Source organism: Mycteria americana, chromosome 1, assembly GCF_035582795.1.
Source record: "Mycteria americana isolate JAX WOST 10 ecotype Jacksonville Zoo and Gardens chromosome 1, USCA_MyAme_1.0, whole genome shotgun sequence".
In the NCBI taxonomy this organism is placed as follows: domain Eukaryota; kingdom Metazoa; phylum Chordata; class Aves; order Ciconiiformes; family Ciconiidae; genus Mycteria; species Mycteria americana.
Genome location: NC_134365.1, coordinates 135,395,002 through 135,413,548, shown reverse-complemented (window position 1 = coordinate 135,413,548; position 18,547 = coordinate 135,395,002). Strand labels below are relative to the sequence as shown.

Here is an 18,547-nt window from a genome sequence, read left to right as displayed (position 1 = left end):
AAAACCAAATACAGGACTGCACTGGGAAACAAATAAAAAAATTAATATGATATAAAAACCTCACAGAGTTGTTAAAACAAGGAACGTGTATGAGCTGAGTTTTGAAGTGCAATAATTTGTAATTCCATGTGGATAACACAGTGTTACAAGAACTGTGTCAGCAAATCTGAGAGGTTAGCAGAAACTCTTTACCTCACTCAGTATTACAGCTAAAGACATTATTACTATCAAACTATGACTGAAATCACAATGAGTTTCCAGGTGGATGTAAAATGTATTTTTGCCCAAGGATACTCTTGCAGGATAGGGTCTGTAATTAGGATATTGCTATGCTACAGATAAACACAACTCATGCAAATTGAAAATGTAAGTTATGTATTTAGGTCATTTGTTTATGTGTTTGACTTAAACTTACCTGTTTTCACTAAAACTTGTTTTCTTAAAGACTCATTTCAGGTAAACAACCTTTCTAAGTCTACCTTTTTCCTTTTGAGGATCATCTGAGAAGCTTTTACAGGTGCAGTCTGGTCTTTTCAAGAACTGAGTGTCTATTCTAGACTAGGGCCTTAGAGTGCAAACCTGTCCATTCATTGCTGTTTCACGTTTTGTTAGTGGTCCTAGAAAATTTTTTGGTGATAAACTGCTGTAGACTCATGTCAATATAAGTGTTTAACTATTATTTTAGGAAGAGGTAAAATACACTTGTTTCAAGAAGTTTATGACAGCAGTTTAAAAAGAAATCATGTCTGAAATACACTAAAACAGGTAACGAAGTATAATTAATCATGCACATACACACATTTCAAACAACGTAATCTATTTTGCTACCTTTCCAGCATATATACCGGCACTGAAGTTACACAGACTACATGCCGTGAGCATGGAAGACTAAAGTAACAGTTAAGATCTTTTCTCTAAATCATTAGTCTAAGTGGTCTTGCAGAAACATCTCTCCTACCACCTTCTCCCCCGTCCCCAAGCATGACACTACTGTTGTAGTTACTCCTCACTAAAAAAAAAAAAAAAAAAAAAAAAAATCATCTAAGATCAGCACTTCAGAAGTCAGCGAATAACTGGCAAGAATTTAAAAGTAACTACAGTAACTGGCAAGAATTTAAAAGACAGATCTGCCTGTCAGATCAAAACTGCGGATTCTTCTGACCCCCAGAGATGCAGCCACTTTAAGCAGAAGGAAGACAAGACAAATATCAAAAGAACAGATACTTCTGATACTGCAGAAACTTTGCATTGGTCTCTCTCTCTCTTCACCCCGCTCACTAGGGACTAAGTCCTAACCTTGCGACTAATTGTTGTGAGCTGGCCTGAGTCCATACCGTTCAGGATCAGCATCACTTGAAGCAGCCTGGCTGCATATCAGCTGGAGCAGATTCAGGCAGAAGCTGCACTGTCAGAGGAAGCTATTTCTTTTCAGATGGGAGTCTGGTCGCAAACTAGCACACACATTGTGGGCTACTAGGGAATCACGGAGCAAGCACAACTGACTGTGTAGGTGTAGTGTTTACATAGATCCAACCCAACACAGTAGTACACTGTAGGAAAAAATGAAAATAACTGAAGGCATCTATAGCCTCGGATGCAAGTGAATCTAGTTTCCAGCCACGCTCATTATCTCAGCCTAGGAAAGCTGACACGCGTCCTGCCTAACAAGGACAGGAGCACAACACGAACTCCCCGCTACCAACAGCAGGAAACCACACTGCGCTGCATCTCAGGGATGTTCCCATAAACGCCGCCAAGCACAAAGCTTCACCCATGCGAAACGTCCCTGCGGTTTCCCAAACGCTTGCGAAACTGCAGAGACAACCCCATCCCGCTTAGATAAGGGGGCAGCGGCACCCGGGCGGGGACGGCCCACGGCCGCCGTAGGGGGAGCAGCGGCAAAGCGAGGACACCGGGCAAGGTGAGGGCAGGCCCCGGCCCTCCAGCCCGCCCCCCGAGCCGCGCTTGCGGAGGCGGCGGGGCCGCCCCGGGAAGGGAAACTCGCCGTGACAGTAACCAGACACCGCGCTGGAACAAAAGCGCCCGAGTCGGCCGCCGCCGCAGAAGCAGGTTACTCCCTCCCGGGGAAGGGGGCGGAAGGGGAGGGAGCGAGCCGGGAGCAGCCCGGTCCCGTGAAACACGCCCCGAGCCCCGGCGCGGGGGGAGTCCCGGCCGGTCCCGGCCGTGAGTCAGTGCCCCGGAGAGGAAGCGGCGCGCAGGGGCCGGCCGGGCGGCAGTCACCAACGTTGCCCGCCCGCGCGGCCCGGGGGCTCGGCGCCCCGCAGCGCCCCGGCCCCCCGCCGGGCCGCTGCCCCCCGGCCCCCGCCCGCAGTCGCGGCGCTGCCCGCCCCGAGCGCCCACGAGGGGAAACTGCCGGTCCCTTGAGCGGCGGCGGGAGCCCAGGTCCCGTCCCCTCCTCACAACTTTCCCCACAACACCCCTCCCGCCCGCCCCGTACCTCGGTGCTGCTCTCGGCTGTGCTCTCCACAGCCATCTTCTGCCAAGGGTCCGCCAGCTGCGCCAGGGGCATCTTCCCCGCCCGGCTCCCGCAGCCTCCGCGCTCCCCTTTCCCGCACCCCGGCGGCAGCAGCGAGGCGGAGACGGCGAGGCAGGCAACGAGCCCTCCGGAGGGCGCGGGACACCTCGGCTGGCTGTAGCGGCGGCGGCTCCTGCGGCGACTGCTGCCCGCTGCCGCCGTCCGTCCGTCCCTCCCCCTCCCCCTCCCCCTCCCCGCTGCCAGGCGGAGCCGCGCTTCCGCCCTCCCCCCGGCCCGCCGCTCGGGCCCGGCTTCCGCTCACAACATGGCGCCCGGGCCGTACCTGGCCGGCCAACGGCGCCTGCGCGCGCTGCCGCCGGGCGGGTCTACCGCAGCCCCGGCACTGGCCGCCCGCCCGCAGGTGCCGGGCCGGGCCGGGCCGCACCGCGAGGCGGGGGATGGGGGCAGCGAGGTGCGCCCGGCTCAGCGGGAGGCGGCGGGCGCCGCGCACGGCGGAGCCGAGCCGAGCCGAGCCTAGCCTAGCCACGGGCGAGAGGCTGGAGCGCGGCGCTGCGGGAGGCCCGGGCAGGACGGGGTCAGTCGCGGGCGCGGCCATGTCGCCGCCCCTGGCCGGCGGACGGGAGAAGCGCTCGGTGACCGCGGGCGGCCGGGCCGGTGCGGTGCAGGGCTGGGGCTCCCGTACTTGGCCGCTGTCCGGCCTCGATCGGTTTTGTCCAGCGCTGCGCAGGGCAGCGGCGGGCAGGCCCGCTGGGTTGAAGGGCGGCAGCGGGCGAGGCGCCGTTCTTTGTACGAAGCGCCCGTGTGGGGTTGACCCTCAGCGCTGCCGCTGCCAGGTTCACTCAGGCCAGCCCCAAGGCAGAGGGCTGTTAGAAACGCCTTGGGAAGGCCGGCCAGAGCCCGGGGCTGCCGCTGCTCCGGCAGATGAGCTGGGGGGAATGGGAGAGACGAAAAGTTTGTTTGCGTAAACAGAAGAGTGGATGGAGAAGTTGGGAGGCGAGTGAGGACAGGGAGGAAGACGTAGTGTTGTGCAGAATATCATTAGGCAAAGAGGGAAAGGAATTAAAATGCAGGAATTTGTTTGTATAGCAATACCACTTAAGTAGTGGTTGGACTGCATGAGTAAGAGTTGCCTCGAAGCGGGAAAGTCATTCTTCTGCAAGCCAAGAGACATGAAGATAAAGCTGTCAAAAAAACCCCACAGGTTCTGAAAACAGCCCTTACTTTACTTTTTATCCTCAGCTGTTAGCTAGTACACAAACAGCTGACTTACTTAAACATATACTGAGATCCATGAATGTATGCGGTCTTACATGTTCTCTTAAAGTGTTAAGCACTGTAATAAACACCCATCCTTTTGCATCGTCACATGGCTTGGCTGATGCAGAAGAATCCTTGAAACATTAGACCAGCAACTGAAGATGGGTACTGGTGTCAGACATCTTGCTGTCGAAGCCAAATTTTTCAGAACTGTGTTTGAGAAGGCCACTTTGTTTTCAACAGCTCCCACTGTCCCGAAGCAGTTCTAGATACTGACAGGTCACATGCTTTGTTCCATCCTTGATAAAAGTTAACATTCTTTAAATATTTGGAGATTTTTTTGGGGGTGGGAGGAATGGCAAGAGTGCTAGTAATTAAAAATATCTGTGTGTGTGTGTGCATGCACACACTACTGCGATGAACACAGGCTACTTCTGTTTCTGCTTGGTAGCATTTTTGATCCCACTTTATATTCATGTAAGCATAAATACCTATCTACAAAGAGGTACGAAGGAGTGGATGGGCAGTTGCTCATAATGAATCAGGCTTTAGCTGGTGCTACAGACACTGCCATATCTGGAGTAAAAGGTCATAGTTGAATGATCACTTGAAGCCATCACCACTGCCAGGAGAAGCAGCTGTGCCCTCCCCTTGCTCACTGCTGTTCAGTCTGGCCCTTGCATCAGCCTCTCTTTTGAAGTGGTGCAATTGCTTGTGCTGCCACGTGGTGAGTTAGACTGGGGAATAGATCTACGTCAAAACTAACCCTACCCTTTTTACCTTTTGTTGTCTGCAAAAAAACGCCCACCAACCAATCCTATCAAAGTTTGAGTTAAAGGTTGAAGAGAGGCCCGTTCCTTCAAAAACGGGCAATTTGCAAAACTCTGGCCAGTTATTGGTATGAAATTTAGAACAAGGTAGTAGAAAACAGATAATTCAGTAGTGCTCGGCAGCCTTTATGCCCAATAGCATAATGTTAATAGCAAGGAATAATGTTTTTGTAGTCTGATCAGCACCAGGTCACTTCAGTCTCAAACTGGCTGCTGGAATGTTGAATAGAACACTCATATTCACAGCAGTCGTACATTATGTGTTTGACACACAAATCAGGTCTTTTTTAAAAATCCTTGAGTTCATGTAAAAATCCATGATGAAAAAAATATTTCCTTCCATCTCTCTGGAAACATCCATTTCTATTCCGTCACAGGGATAATTTGCTTTACATTATCAAAGCTCATGCATTTGTACCTGCATCAACTACACAGTCGGGTACATACATCTGAGACGTGCCATTAGGGAGAAGAACCTGAGCAGCTGAAAGGTGGCAACACAACAGGAAAAAAACCCTAAACCTAAGCTTGCATTTAACATGGTTCAGGCAATCCCTCTTTATATAAGACTTCCTTCCCGTAAATAAAAAATTCCATGATCTCCTCTTTTCCTTTCATAGTTGTCTAGTCCTTTCCTGCCGTAGGTACCTATTCCAAATTACTTGTTTGAATTAAAAACTTTTTAGAAGGAGAGTGGGTGTCACATTTCAGTTAGCATCTTTAAATTTGTTATGTTGGCTGTCTTCTGTCCTTCCCTATGTGCGTCCTAGGAATCCAGAGAAAAACAAGGGCAAAGATCTTAGTGCTAGTGTATAAGAGGGCTGCAAACAAAAGAAATCTGACCTTTTCTCAGGCACGGAAGTACGGAGGGTAGGCAGAAGTATGCCATTTCATTGTTCAGGGGTTTGAGTATTATGACACTACACATTTAAATTTTATAAAGGAGAAAGCTGCATCAGGATTTTAATAGGAGCTACTATGCAAGAACAGTCTTCAGGGCAAGAAAATCATCTGGAAATTGTCTCCATGGGGAAGAGAAACATATCAGTTAATCTCTGGGAGATGCGGGGGATTCTGACTTTCTGATCCTGCTAAGCTCAGGGTTGGATCGTCCTCTCAGTGAGAGGTAAGACACTGAAGATATTTTGCCTCAAGACAGCAGCTCCTATTTCTCATTCCTTTTGTCTCAGGCCAGAGCAAGATCATGCTTTCACCTGTGGCAGCCGACCTTTCCTTTTACCCTCTTTCCCTCTAGGCACAGCCATCACTACTTGACTGTAGTCACCACTAATAACTGTCTGTCACCAGACTCGGTTGTGGGGGTTGATTTCACCTTTGCATAAGTGGTTGCAATCGTATTGCATCCACACAGATGTTTTACATGCATTGCACTGGAAAATTTGATCACGTTCGTTAGGAAAAGGGTAGCATATGGCACTGAAATGACAGCGCTGTGTAAAATCCTGTTAACCTGTCATCATGTGAATCAGGTGGGCTTCACAAGCTGCACCATTTTTTGATCTCACTTCTAACAAATCTCACTAAAATGTCACCCTGTTGAAAGGGAGACATCAGCTTAATAGGACTTACCTGTCTTTCCCCATAGAAGGCGTCTTGATGTGTGAGTAGCAGAAATTGGGGAAGCTTGCTTATGGTCGGTGGTATCTAACGCTTTGCTTACCTTTGAAGTAGTACCTACTTACTCTTTGCAATTAAGGCAGAATTCATGACAGAGTTAGTAAATCCCCATAGTCATACCCCCAAAATAATAAGTATAAAACAGGATTAGTTTGCTAATATTACTATCAGAATAGTTTCTGGGACCCTGAGCTTGCATTTTTAAAATAAAAATAAAGGGGGGGGGGGAACCAAAGCAAACTATGGCAACAAAAACCACAATCCGACACTCATCTAGAAGGTGTAGTAGTTTATTAGGTGTGAATTATAATGCAGTATCTTCTGGATTAAAATGAATAGAATATGAAAAAGTAAATGCATTCCAAATGTGTCAAATTCAGTTTCAAGTATTACAACCATAGTACCGAGGTGTATAATTTGAATTTAATGCACAAGAAAATATACAGAAGTTACTGTCCAAATTTACATGCGAAAAACCGCCAAGGAATTAAAAAAAAAATCAATACGAATTATTTGTATAGCTAGTAGACGCAGAGAGTCTCTTACTGTCAAGACACCTGGATTCAATTCCTAGCAGATCACAAAGGATAATTTAGTAAGTCACTTAATATAGATGAGATTCAACTAAGGAGACTTAGTCTTTCTTAATGATGTTTTCAAAAGTGTGAAGGGGCCTTGATTGGAGAAGTGTAGATACATCCTGCCAAAATAGACTAAGGAAGCCTTAGTGCTAATTAGAACTGGTTGCTCTGTGCTTTAGTTGCAAATATAAAGAACATCTCCTTAACCTGATTGGGATATTGAAAGGATGGTTTGATTGGTATTTGGAAAGCTGACAAAGACCAGGGGGAGAGAGACAAGGTGCTGCAAGAAGTTTCCAGCTGGTGGGAGTTGTCATAGCAGAGACACCAGAAGGATTGGCTATGCGAACCAGGGTTAAAGAGAGTTATAATGAAGAATTAAAAAGGGAAGAACTGAAATGAATGTCTATCGTGTATTAAGACTTAACCTGACCTTTCAAACAACATTTGCTGAAGGGTGCTTTCACCATTACAGGCCCCTGGATGATGGAATCGTACAGGAATGCGAACGTTTCCTACAATTTCCTCTGGCAGGCTCTTCTTTGAAGTTCTGATCCTGCAAGTGTAGTAGAAGATGCGATAATGACAATAAGAATACTTCTGAATCCTATGTATATTAGAGATATGGTGTCTGACTCACTGCTTAAAACTCTAGCTTTTCTGGATGTATATATGTTTACATAAAATTGCACTGAGAGTAAAGCATAATGGATCAGTCTCGATGCTATTATGCTCTGAGTTTTATCTGTGGTCACTATACTAGCAGGAAATATTGTGCCTGTGGTTTCTACATCCTGAGTGGAAATCTGGAATTCAATAAAATATGGTCTCATTACAGCATACCTGTCTCCAACATATGTTCTCATTTTAGTGTTTCTGTACATACAGATAGCTCAGATTTATCTGCTGAATGACAAAGCTTATCCTGTTCACTGCAGAGTATGAGAAACCTTTTGCTGAGCTTTGAAATCTTACATGGAAACCTGCTGTCAAATACTGAATACAAGTTGTCACCTTGTTACGGTGGAACATTGAGAAGCAGATCAGAATTTCAGATTGTGGTATTTTGAGACAAAAAGGAAATGGTAGAGTATGAACAAGGATCAGTCTCTGAGGGTTGGTGTTCTCCTGAGTTAAATACGACACAAGCTAGCTATTCACAAAAAAAGAAAAAGATACAAAGGTGATAGAGGTAGAATACGATATTATATTATATTATACAAGATAGTATAGAAGTAACAAACTTGTCAGCTTCACAAGTCACTGCTATAAAACACAGCTGGCCTAGAGGAGGCCATAGCATTGTATGTACCTTACCTGTCTCCTCCCCCAGACCTAGGAGTTTAAGGGCCACATACCTTTCTATTCTTGTTATCAAATTAGGTCTGATTTAAAGAGTCTACTGACAAGCAAAGCCCAGTTTATCTAGCTTTTTTTGGATCTAACCTTACTACCTCAATTTCCTCATTTTGTGCTCTCCCAACTAAATAGTTTTAATGTCCTCCCCCATCCCTTGGTCTCTTTGAAAGCTACCCACCAAATCATCTACTCTAATAATCTTACTCTTCACTTCCTTTTATAGATTATCCAGTGTCTCTTAGCCGAGAATCCCTTTTAAATCTAGAAAGCTTTACTTTCTCTTTCCTGACCCTTAATTACACGCAACAGGATTCTCCTGACTGAGCTAACAGCTGTCCTTTATCCTGCTTGACAACACCTGATCCTCATTCCCAGCAGTCTGCTGATCTTTTCTGAAATACCTGCTGTTGAAGTGATCAGTCCTAATAATATAGTTTCCTACCTCTACTGGTTTGAAAGATCCATGTGTTCTCTCAAGACAGTTCACTTGCTCTTCCACCAGCATCTCACATTTGTGCCTTGCCCCTTCCCCTGTAGAGAACCAAGCAGTGCCATTCAGAGGGGGGGCCAGGTTTGTGACCATGCCCATAAATGTTTTCCAGTGATCAATAAAACTTTTTGCATCTTCAAATGTAAATCACAAGGGATCGTAACTGTGCATGTTGTACAACAGGCTGTATGTATGTAGTATTCTCCTCATCTCCATGTATGATGTCCGCTGTTCCAGTGCAGCTGGGGAATTCCTGCTGTGAACCCTGGCCCTCTCATAATTCAGGTATGTGACGGATTCACACTCTCATGTATTGTTGATACATGACTTCTGTGAAAAAGGAACTTTCGCTGATGGTTGACTTACCCTGAAGTGTTTCTTCACCACTCAGTATGAGCTGGGGGTTGGCAAACTCCAAAGCATACTGGCACCCTTTCTTGTGTCCCATGGGTGATTTACTGGTGAAAAGGTGCCAGCTCTGAATAGAGATATTTTAGATCCCCAGCAATCATTCCAGGACCATGTGATGACACAGTTCCACAGTGAGTGCTCATTTCCATCACCCAAAGTCGGTGCTTACTGAAGGGAGGCATGAATGTGGTGGAACCCAGCTCATTATCTGGAAGGAGTGAAGAGAAACGTGTTAGCTGAAACAACCCTGTCCCCCTCATGGGTACCACTCTCTGTCCCTGCTGTGTTGACCCACTTTGCCCTATTTGATGGAGCAAAGACATCCTCAAGGCCTTGCTTCAGAGTCACAAACTTGCTGAAAGGAGTACCAAGATGAGGAGGCAGCAACATTTATCCAGTATTGCAGAGCAGCTGAAGTCTGTATTAAGACATGATCCCTTATTTGGGGCTTTGGTGTTGAAAAAAGGCACATATGTGACAGGTGAGTCAGAAACTGTAAAGCCTGTGCTGTCTGAGCTGTCAAAGGTTCTGGGCTGTGGCATGCTTAAGCTAAGAAGTGGTATGGACTTGACCTACTGCTAGATTGGGCAAGATACTGTAGGTGGAGGAGGGGAGGTTGTGGAAGATTTTTGGCCTGTTGGTCATTCTCCAGTAAGTGAAAAGGAAGGTAACGTAAGATGTAGGAGGAAATGGAAAGGGGAGGCTGAGAATAGGAGATGGCTCTTTAAACAGGGAAGAGGAAAAAGAGCAAAACATTTCTAAAGAGCATATAAGGAGAAGTTGTGTCTTGGAAATGAATAGCCAGTTAATCCTATATAAGAATTTTTGTGTCAATATTTAGAGAATCACAGGAAATCGGAAAGGCTGTTGTGTTAACAGTGATAAGCCATAGAGACGCTCTAAGCAATTGTAGAAATCTGCCAATATTTTCTTTTTTAGAATCACTTGATACAAGATTAATGAAACAAACAACCATTCAGTGTCTCATTAAATCCATTACAACCAGATAAAATTTCCAATGGCTTCAGCTGAATGTTTGCAGTAAGAAGCAAATTTTCAGCTCATGAGTGGACCTACAAGTCAATAGAGTCTTTGGTATTACATCACCACAGACAGTAGAAAGGATTAAATGAGTTGTCAGGATTATATTCCTCCTCTACTGATTCACTTTCAGCAAAACTGAAACTTTGTCTGACTTCAAAGAAGCTATTTTAAAAATCACAGTTTTCAGGAAGGAGTGACGTTATTTTGCCTGCTTCACCAGAATGAATGCTCCTCTGCTGCGCACAAATGAGCTGCTTGCCCTAGTTGAACAAAAGCTACGATGAGGGCTTTGATCAGTGTTGACAGTGTTCCTGCAGTATTTCAGTGTCTCATTCCTTTGTGCTTTCTAGAACCACTACTAATGACGTTGGTTAAGAGAGAGTGTAAATTGCAGTAAGATGGCCATCTCCAGAGAGTGCTGAATTGGTCTGTTGCAAGGATTCTTTAATTATTAATTTCATTGCTACAGATTTTTTTTGGTTTAATAGTTTCTCAGGACAAAGAGATCCTTTATGAGCTCTTTAAAGCACCACTCATCCATATGACAAAATTTGTCCACTTTAGTCCACAGAAAACCCTTTTACATTAGTGACACATCAATGCTCTTGTTTAAAGGGTTACATTCCACACTGGGTTTATTTTTCCTTGGAGACAAGCAGGAAATCTGTCACTAATTTCCTTCCAGCGAGCTCTGACTGCCTTTTCTCAGTCCTCTTAATCCTCTGTACATTTCTTCTCCATTTTATCTTCTGAAGACAGACCTGGTTTTCTTAACTTCGTTCTTGTGTTTCTTTCAAGGTATTCTTCATCCTTCTCATGCAGCTCCAAGCTGGCACTTGGCAGAAGCAGCAGGTCACCTGCTCTCCCTGCAATACATTGAGTGGATCTGAGGTGCTCACCCACCTCGTGTACATCTATTTCCTCACTCACCACATCTCCTTTTTCCTGCCCAGTCATCTTTATTTTTACCTATCTCCACATTGCATGTGGTGCGTCCAAAACTTTGCTTCCCCTTTTCACGCCTAAACCCTTTCTCTTAATAACTTCCCACTTGCCGTAGAAGAAACCTCTCTAATCCTCCTTGTCAAGTCATCAGCTTCTCATTAAACTGTGTACCTTCAGGAGCTGCGTACTTGCAATTCAGCATTTCCTGTCTGTTGCCACTGCCAGGAGTTGCAGTCCCGTTGCTGCAACGTTCTCATCACCTCGCGTCTCATCACTCATCGACAAAGCCAGACTGCTCCTATCTCTCTTGACATTTCTGCACCTTCACTTCTTTCTGCTTCTTACTCAGGTTCAGCTTCATGGCTCAGCAGAACTCTGTCCTGGCTTATTTCACTTTTCTCATTTTATCCTTTACCTTGTTCATGGTTCCTATCCTTCTGCATCTTCTTTCCTACTGGTTCTCAGCCTCATGCATTTTTTATGTCACTTTGTGCTTCAGACTTCTCACATAGAATGCCCTGCTCTTCCCCAAATCCCCTCAAATCTTCTTGTATCCACCTTAATAGTGTCTCTCAGCTGCTGTCCCAGAAAGTGTATTTTTTCCAAGTTAGAAAACTCTTCAAAGTGCAGCTTTTGTACTGTCAAAACGCAGAAGCTTTTCCACCTCCACTTTAAAAGTAAGGAGTGCACTTGAGAGAGAGATATTTTTGCAGATGCAGAGCCACATTCTATACTGTCCTCTGGGGCTCACAGGCTGGGCATCTAAAGACTGACAGACTCCATATAAGGTCACTTTTGAACATTTTGGCAAATGGTTTAAACTCTTCCCTGTTTTATTTAGGTGCAATTCTAAAGTATTTGGAGGACTTGTTCCCACGTAATACAAGGCTAAAATTTCTGTAAACCTTAGGTATTGGTGCTCCCTAAAGAAAGGAAAAAAAAAAGTTTTATTCAGTTACAAGCCTTGGAAAAATGCATATATACTTTGAAGCATGGAATGACAATTGCAAAAAATACCTAATTTGAGGGAGTGGGTGCGAAGCAAATATTCTAGGAGTAGGCATGAGAAAAAGTTAAGCTTCCCTTTCTCTCTTTTATGCTTCTCCTTTACCAGTGCTGTGGAGACTGAAAATAACTCCACTCTCAGTGATGTCATCACCATTAGAGGCACGCTGTCAGCTTTATTTGTTTTCTGACTTCAGCGAGGGAAATAAAATCTGACTGCTGACTCACTTGTTAGGTCTGAAGTAAAGTAGTTATGTTTATTTCATCTATTTGGCGATGAGTTTGGGGCTTTAAATATCCACCCACTTTGTAGCAGGTACGGGTACTCCTATTCATGAAGGAAAAAGGAAATGAAGAGTCTGAAATAACTCTGCACTTTGTTATCATAGAGAAGATGCTGGCTAAAGCAGGAATGCGTAAGATTTTTGCAGAGTTGCCCTACTGAGTAGTTTTCTTCTTTCATGCTAGGCCACAGTGGTGGTCTAGTTGTTGGTTGTCTGGGATGGTTGAGTTGTTACCTTAACCTCACCCTCAGCAGCTGACGCAGTACCGGTGGTGTCAGCAAGTGACGGTTTGGCTGCAGATCCATTGTTCAGATGCTTTTATTTTTCTTTCTTGGCCTGCCCCCTAATGTCTCTGCAAGCTGAAGTGAAGAAGTCTTGTGGAAAATCAGTGTGCAAATGGACCCTCTTTTGTCCATTTCATTATCCTTTGTTTTCCATGTACCTGTGAGGTTGAGCAGAATTTCTCTTTCCCACAAAGAATATTTTTGATGTCTACATGACATATTTTATGCACATTTTGGGGAAAAAAAAAAAAAAAGGTTGCAGTTTAGTTTGGATGGGCAAAGTAGCAGCAAATGGAGACTTTTCCTGACGGCATACTTTTTTTTGGCTCTCCTTCTTTATTTAAGTACCTGGGGGCCAGATCCTCTGCTGGCAGAAGATGGGAGGGGCTCTAGCTTTTTTAACCACTTTGCATCTTCTGGGGATTTAAAGCTTTGACTGCCACTGACTCCCCTCAGCAAAGTGGAGTTGTATCCAGATAAGGCATATTTGAATGCAATGAATGGCTCTAAATATTTAGAGCAAGGAAGAACACACACAAGAAATAATAATAAGAAAAAAGATACAGATTGTTTCAGTTGTGTGGTTTTCCTCAGGATGTTTAAGTAGCGTTGTCTTAGTTTCAATTTATTTTTCTGTAATCCTTAGAAGTTATTTAATATCAGATCTAATCTTACTTTCTGCCTTTAGCTTGTTTGTTTTTAGTTCCTCCTTCTAGAGTTTTAGTTGGGAGCTACTCCTTGCTGATTTTTTACCCTTTTGTTAGGATGCAGGAGGAAAACATGCTGCCATATTTCTAAATTCTTATGGACTCAAGGAATAATTTTTTTGTCACATTTTTAATCAAGTGCATGCATTTTAATGATAGAACTGTGTATTTCTGTAGGAAAACCCAAGGAATTCTAGAAACTGATGTGACAACAACATTAACAATACTCTTTTACAACTCTTCCCCCTGGGATTAATTTCAATTATAGAATTTATCTTCTTATAAACAAACTGTGAAAACTAATGGCAACATTTCATTTAAATATGAGGTACATGGGAAGGTAATGTACTAGTACATTAAAACAATGAATACAATTATTTTCCCATTGAAACCATAGGCATAATTCAAATAAATACCTACAGGAGCAAAACTCAATCTAACTTTTTAACTTTCATTTTATAATGGCCAGGTTAATCCATAGAGGATTGCTGCATAGCATCCTTCAACTTAGGAGCTGTCAAAGCAGCTTTCTGGTGTAACACCATGCATTTAAAAGACATTGTCTCTGTACTCAGCACCAGATGCTGGCTCTGTGGGCATTTTTAGGATTGTGTGGAGATGACTGTCATCCTAATGCAGCAGACCATGGTAGTCTAATTTAATGCTGCTTTAGGAATCCTCCTAGGTTCAGGATGGGAGGAATGGAGGATGAAGAAAGTTTGCAATTACTAGCTTAGATGTTTATGTTTCTGGCTTAAATGGACTTACCAATATACACCGTTTCTGTGAAAACATCCAAGTATTTCTTTCTAGCCTGTAATGATTAATGAAGATTAATGAATACTTCCTTTTACTCGTGGACTGGTAAAGGACTTTAACTTAGAGAAGCAAAATTTCCATGCTTCAAGGGCTCTGTGTCATAAACAAGACTGGGAGACACTTCATCTTCCATTCCACAGTGGCATCTAAAAGGCTCATTCTCAGCCTTGCTTTTTAACTCTGTATACAGTTTGGTGAACTCTTCACATAAACTGCTCTGCATCCTGTAAAATGGCTTAAACTCGTGGCTTTTGAAAGGCAAATACCATTGAAAGCTCATGGAAGTGTTGTCTGACAAAGAACCAAATAAACTTTAAGTAGAAACCTCAGGATTTGGCCCAGAGAAGGCTCAAGTAAATCATTCTTCACTGTTACTACTAGCAGTTACTGAGCTTCGTAAAGAAGCTGAAGGAGATTTCAGCTAAAGAAACAATATCTAGAAAATAAAAAATGATAGAAGTAATAAGTAAACAGCATTACAAGAATTAGGAACTCAGCCTTCTTGATGGATATATGTTTTTTAAGTTACTCAAACCCATAAGTGTTAGTACTTTGTCAACCATAATATTCTTCTATTTTGTATTTGGCGATGTTAAAAAAATTGTAATGGCTGGATTGAGTCTCATGCCTTCATAGGGGTGCATTCAAACTCACCGAATTTCTACATCTAAAGGCTGGAGGAGCATAAAAGACACCTAAGCCATTTCCATATTTGATACTGTGTGCATTAGCTAAACATGCATATGAAATACAACAAAAGTGAAGAAACTATGGAAAGAAAATTCTTCTCACCTTAGGCACTGTGTAATTTTGCCTTACAAAACAGAGTAAGGCTAATGGGAATGTCTCAGAACAGGCCCTGAATTAAGCTATGTATTTGTTTCATCCATTGGTTCCTGGCACATCTACTGATTTGTCCTGCTGTTTCTCTCCCATGGGCTAACCATTTGTAGGAGCAATATTCAAAATAGTACCTGGGCAGCAGCTGACCTGCATGCTTTATACTTGTCAGCAAAGCAGAAGAAATATAATTTCCATAGAGCACAAGAGCTCTCGATCCCCAGGTGTAAGAAGTCAGGAAAGGAAGGCAAGAGACCAGCATGGATGAGTCGAGACCTGCTGGTCAAACTAAAGGGCAAGAAGGAAATGCACAGGCAGTGGAAGCAGGGACAGATATCCTGGGAAGAGTACAGGGATGCTGCCTGGTTGTGCAGGGATGGGGTCAGGAAGGCCAAGGTGCAGGGCAAGGGACACAAAGAATAATAAGAAGGGCTTCTGTAGATGTATCAGCCAGAAAAGGAAGGTCAAAGAAACTATACCTCCTCTGATGAACACGACTGGCAAACTGGTAACAATGGACAAGGAGAAGGCTGAGGTACTCAACAACTTTTTTGCCTCGGTCTTCACTGGCAATCTCTCTTCCCACACCTCTCGAGTGGACGGACTGCAAGACGGGGACTGGGGAAGCAAAGTCGCTCCCACTGTAAGAGAAGATCAGGTTGGAGACCACCTGAGGAACCTGAACTTACATAAGTCTCTGGGACCTGATGAGATGCATCCCAGAGTCCTGAGGGAATTAGCTGATGTAGTTGCCAAGACATTCTCCATGACATTTGAAAAGTCATGGCACTCAGGTGAAGTCCCTGGTGACTGGAAAAAGGGAAACATTGCACCTATTTTTAAAAAGGGTGGAAAGGGGGACCCTGGGAACTGCCGGCCTGTCAGCCTCACCTCTGTGCCTGGGAAGATCACGGAACAGATCCTCCTAGAAGCTATGTTAAGGCACATGGAGGACAGGGAGGTGATTCCAGACAGCCAGCATGGCTTCATCAAGGGCAAACCCTGCCTGACCAACCTAGTGGCCTTCTGTGATGCAGTGACTACATCAGTGGACAAGGGAAGAGCTATGGATGTCGTCTACCTGGATTTCTGTAAGGCCTTTGGCACAGTCCCCCACAACATCCTTCTCTCTAAATTGGAGAGGTACGGATTTGATGGATGGACTATTTGGTGGATAAGGAATTGGCCAGATGGTCGCATCCAGAGGGTAGTGGTCAACAGCTCAATGTCTGGATGGAGATTGGTGATGAGTGGTGTCGCTTATGGGTCCGTATTGGGACCAGTACTGTTTAATATCGTCATCAATGACATGGACAGTGGGATTGAGTGCACCCTCTGCAAGTTTGCAGATCACACCAAGCTGAGTGGTATGGTTGACACGCCTGAGGGACGGGATGCCATCCAGAGGGACCTGGACAAGCTGGAGAAGTGGGCCCATGGGAACTTCATGAGGTTCAACGAGGCCAAGTGCAGGGTCCTACACCTGGGTCGGGGCAACCCCTGGTATCAATACAGGCTGGGGGATGAAGGGATTGAGAGCAGCCCTGTGGAGAAGGACTTGGGGGTACTGGTGGATGAAAAGCTGGACATGAGCCGACAATGTGCACTCGCAGCCCAGAAAGCCAACTGTATCCTGGGCTGCATCAAAAGCAGCATAGCCAGCAGGTTGAGGGAGGTGATTCTGCCCTTCTGCTCTGGTGGGACCCCACCTGCAGTGCTGCGTCCAGCTCTGGCGTCCTCAGCACAGGAAAGACATGGACCTGTTGGAGCGGGTCCAGAGGGGGGCCACAAAAGTGATCCGAGAGCTGGAGCACCTCTCGTAAGAGGAAAGGCTGAGAGAGTTGGGCTTATTCAGCCTGGAGAAGAGAAGGCTCCAGGGAGACCTTATTGCAGCCTTTCAATACTTAAGGGGGGCTTATAAGAAAGATGGGGACAGACTTTTTAGCAGGGCCTGTATAGCGATGGGACAAGGGGTAATGGTTTTAAACTAATAGAAGGTAGGTTCAGACTAGATACAAGGAAGAATTTTTTTACAATGAGGGTGGTGAAACACTGGAACAGGTTGTCCAGAGAGGTGGTAGATGCCCCACCCCTGGAAACATTCAAGTTCAGGTTGGATGGGGCTCTGAGCAACCTGATCTAGTTGAAGATGTCCCTGCTCATTGCAGGGAGGGTTGGAATAGATGACCTTTAAAGGTCCTTTCCAACCCAAACTATTCTATGATTCTATGATTCTATGATTCTATGATTCTATGATTCTATGATTCTATGATAAAACCCAGCACAAGTTCAGCAAAAGGTAGTTCAGCTCGACTTTTTAGCTGGAGGAAGAAGCTAATACTGGTGTTAATTACATGCCTTTAAAAATGCAAATCTTCATTACAGCTATTGTTCCCAATTCAAAATCAGTTAGATTTACTGTCTGTCACAATTCCTAGCTGCAATTCTTAAGCACCAGGAACTGCCTCCATACAAAAGGCTGCAATCAAAGACTTGCCAAAATTAAATAGATGCCCGCATCGACATGCTTATTATAGCACTTATGATGTAATAAGTGCCAGGTGGATGCATGGACTATGACAGAATAAATGAGACTCCATGAGATGCATGAACTATGACAGCTTTATGAGTTTGTATTGTTTTGTAAAAGATATCTAATGCCTTTTTTTCAGAGGCATTCAGACAACTTACTTTCAAAAAACTTTCTCTAGGATGGAGAGGCAGGGTTAATTAAGGTTGAAAAGTGTTGTTTTTTCTAGCACGACTTTAGCACATTTTGTTGGCAATGCAGCTAAACATCACTGTCTGAAAATTGTAAGTAGAATGTGGCAATTATTGACAATTTTGTTATATTGAGATACGTGTTGTTAACTTTTAACGGTCTTTGAAACCTGCAAACAATAGAAAGATGGATATACATGTAGCTCGTGTGGTTGTATATTGGGTGACTGCCTGAAGAAGAACTTGAAAATGTGAGGAAAAAATGTTAGTCAATTGAAATCAAGCTTAGTGTTGTATCTGGAAGAGGCTTTCTGCACTCAAACAAGTGGGACAACAAATGGTCGCGTTTCTCGTGGGCAAGCCTCCACCAAGCTTCTCAACCCCCTGGGGAGCCACTGGCTGGGCCTGTGTCTCAGGCTGCTACTCACACACAGACCTTTCTCACCACCCTAAATTCCCTGTCACTAGGGGAATGGCAGATGTGAGGAAGAGCGAACGTAGCTGGCAGAAGTCTCTTCTCTTGCATGAGATCAGTGTTGTACAAAACAATTATCCAGTCATTTGAAGGACCCGGTGGGAATCGTTCAGCTCGGTGCCACACAGCTCTGCCCCTAATTTTGAACACTTCTTGCCCAGCAAGCAAGAGTGCCCCTGCTTTCCACTCAGCCCTGCATCGGATGGCGTGGCAGGAGATACCTATCTGCCCTCCAGCCCAGGACATCTTAGAGACAGCCTTGGGTGTCTGGACAGACTTCACCACGGCCTCAAAGCTGAGGGGTGCAAGAGGGGTCTGACCGAATCAGGTGAGAGCTGACCCTCACAGGAAGAAGCAGAC

The 18,547-nt window shown here is 44.8% G+C and overlaps 1 protein-coding gene and 1 long non-coding RNA gene across 3 annotated transcripts in view; one reads left to right on the top strand and one right to left on the bottom strand.

Moving 5' to 3' along the window:
- The window catches only part of RPS6KA3 (ribosomal protein S6 kinase A3), an 81,135-nt gene extending 78,437 nt beyond the window's left edge, over positions 1–2,698 (bottom strand). For both annotated transcript variants that reach the window (XM_075521390.1, XM_075521401.1), the window contains exon 1: positions 2,459–2,698. In XM_075521390.1, coding sequence (XP_075377505.1) covers positions 2,459–2,530 — 72 coding nt within the window. In that variant the 5' untranslated portion in view covers positions 2,531–2,698. The remainder of the gene's footprint in view (positions 1–2,458) is intronic.
- LOC142418925 (uncharacterized) overlaps positions 1,765–18,547 on the top strand; it is a 61,680-nt gene continuing 44,897 nt past the window's right edge. The window contains exon 1 of the long non-coding RNA XR_012778452.1: positions 1,765–2,070. This is a non-coding gene — a long non-coding RNA (uncharacterized LOC142418925). The remainder of the gene's footprint in view (positions 2,071–18,547) is intronic.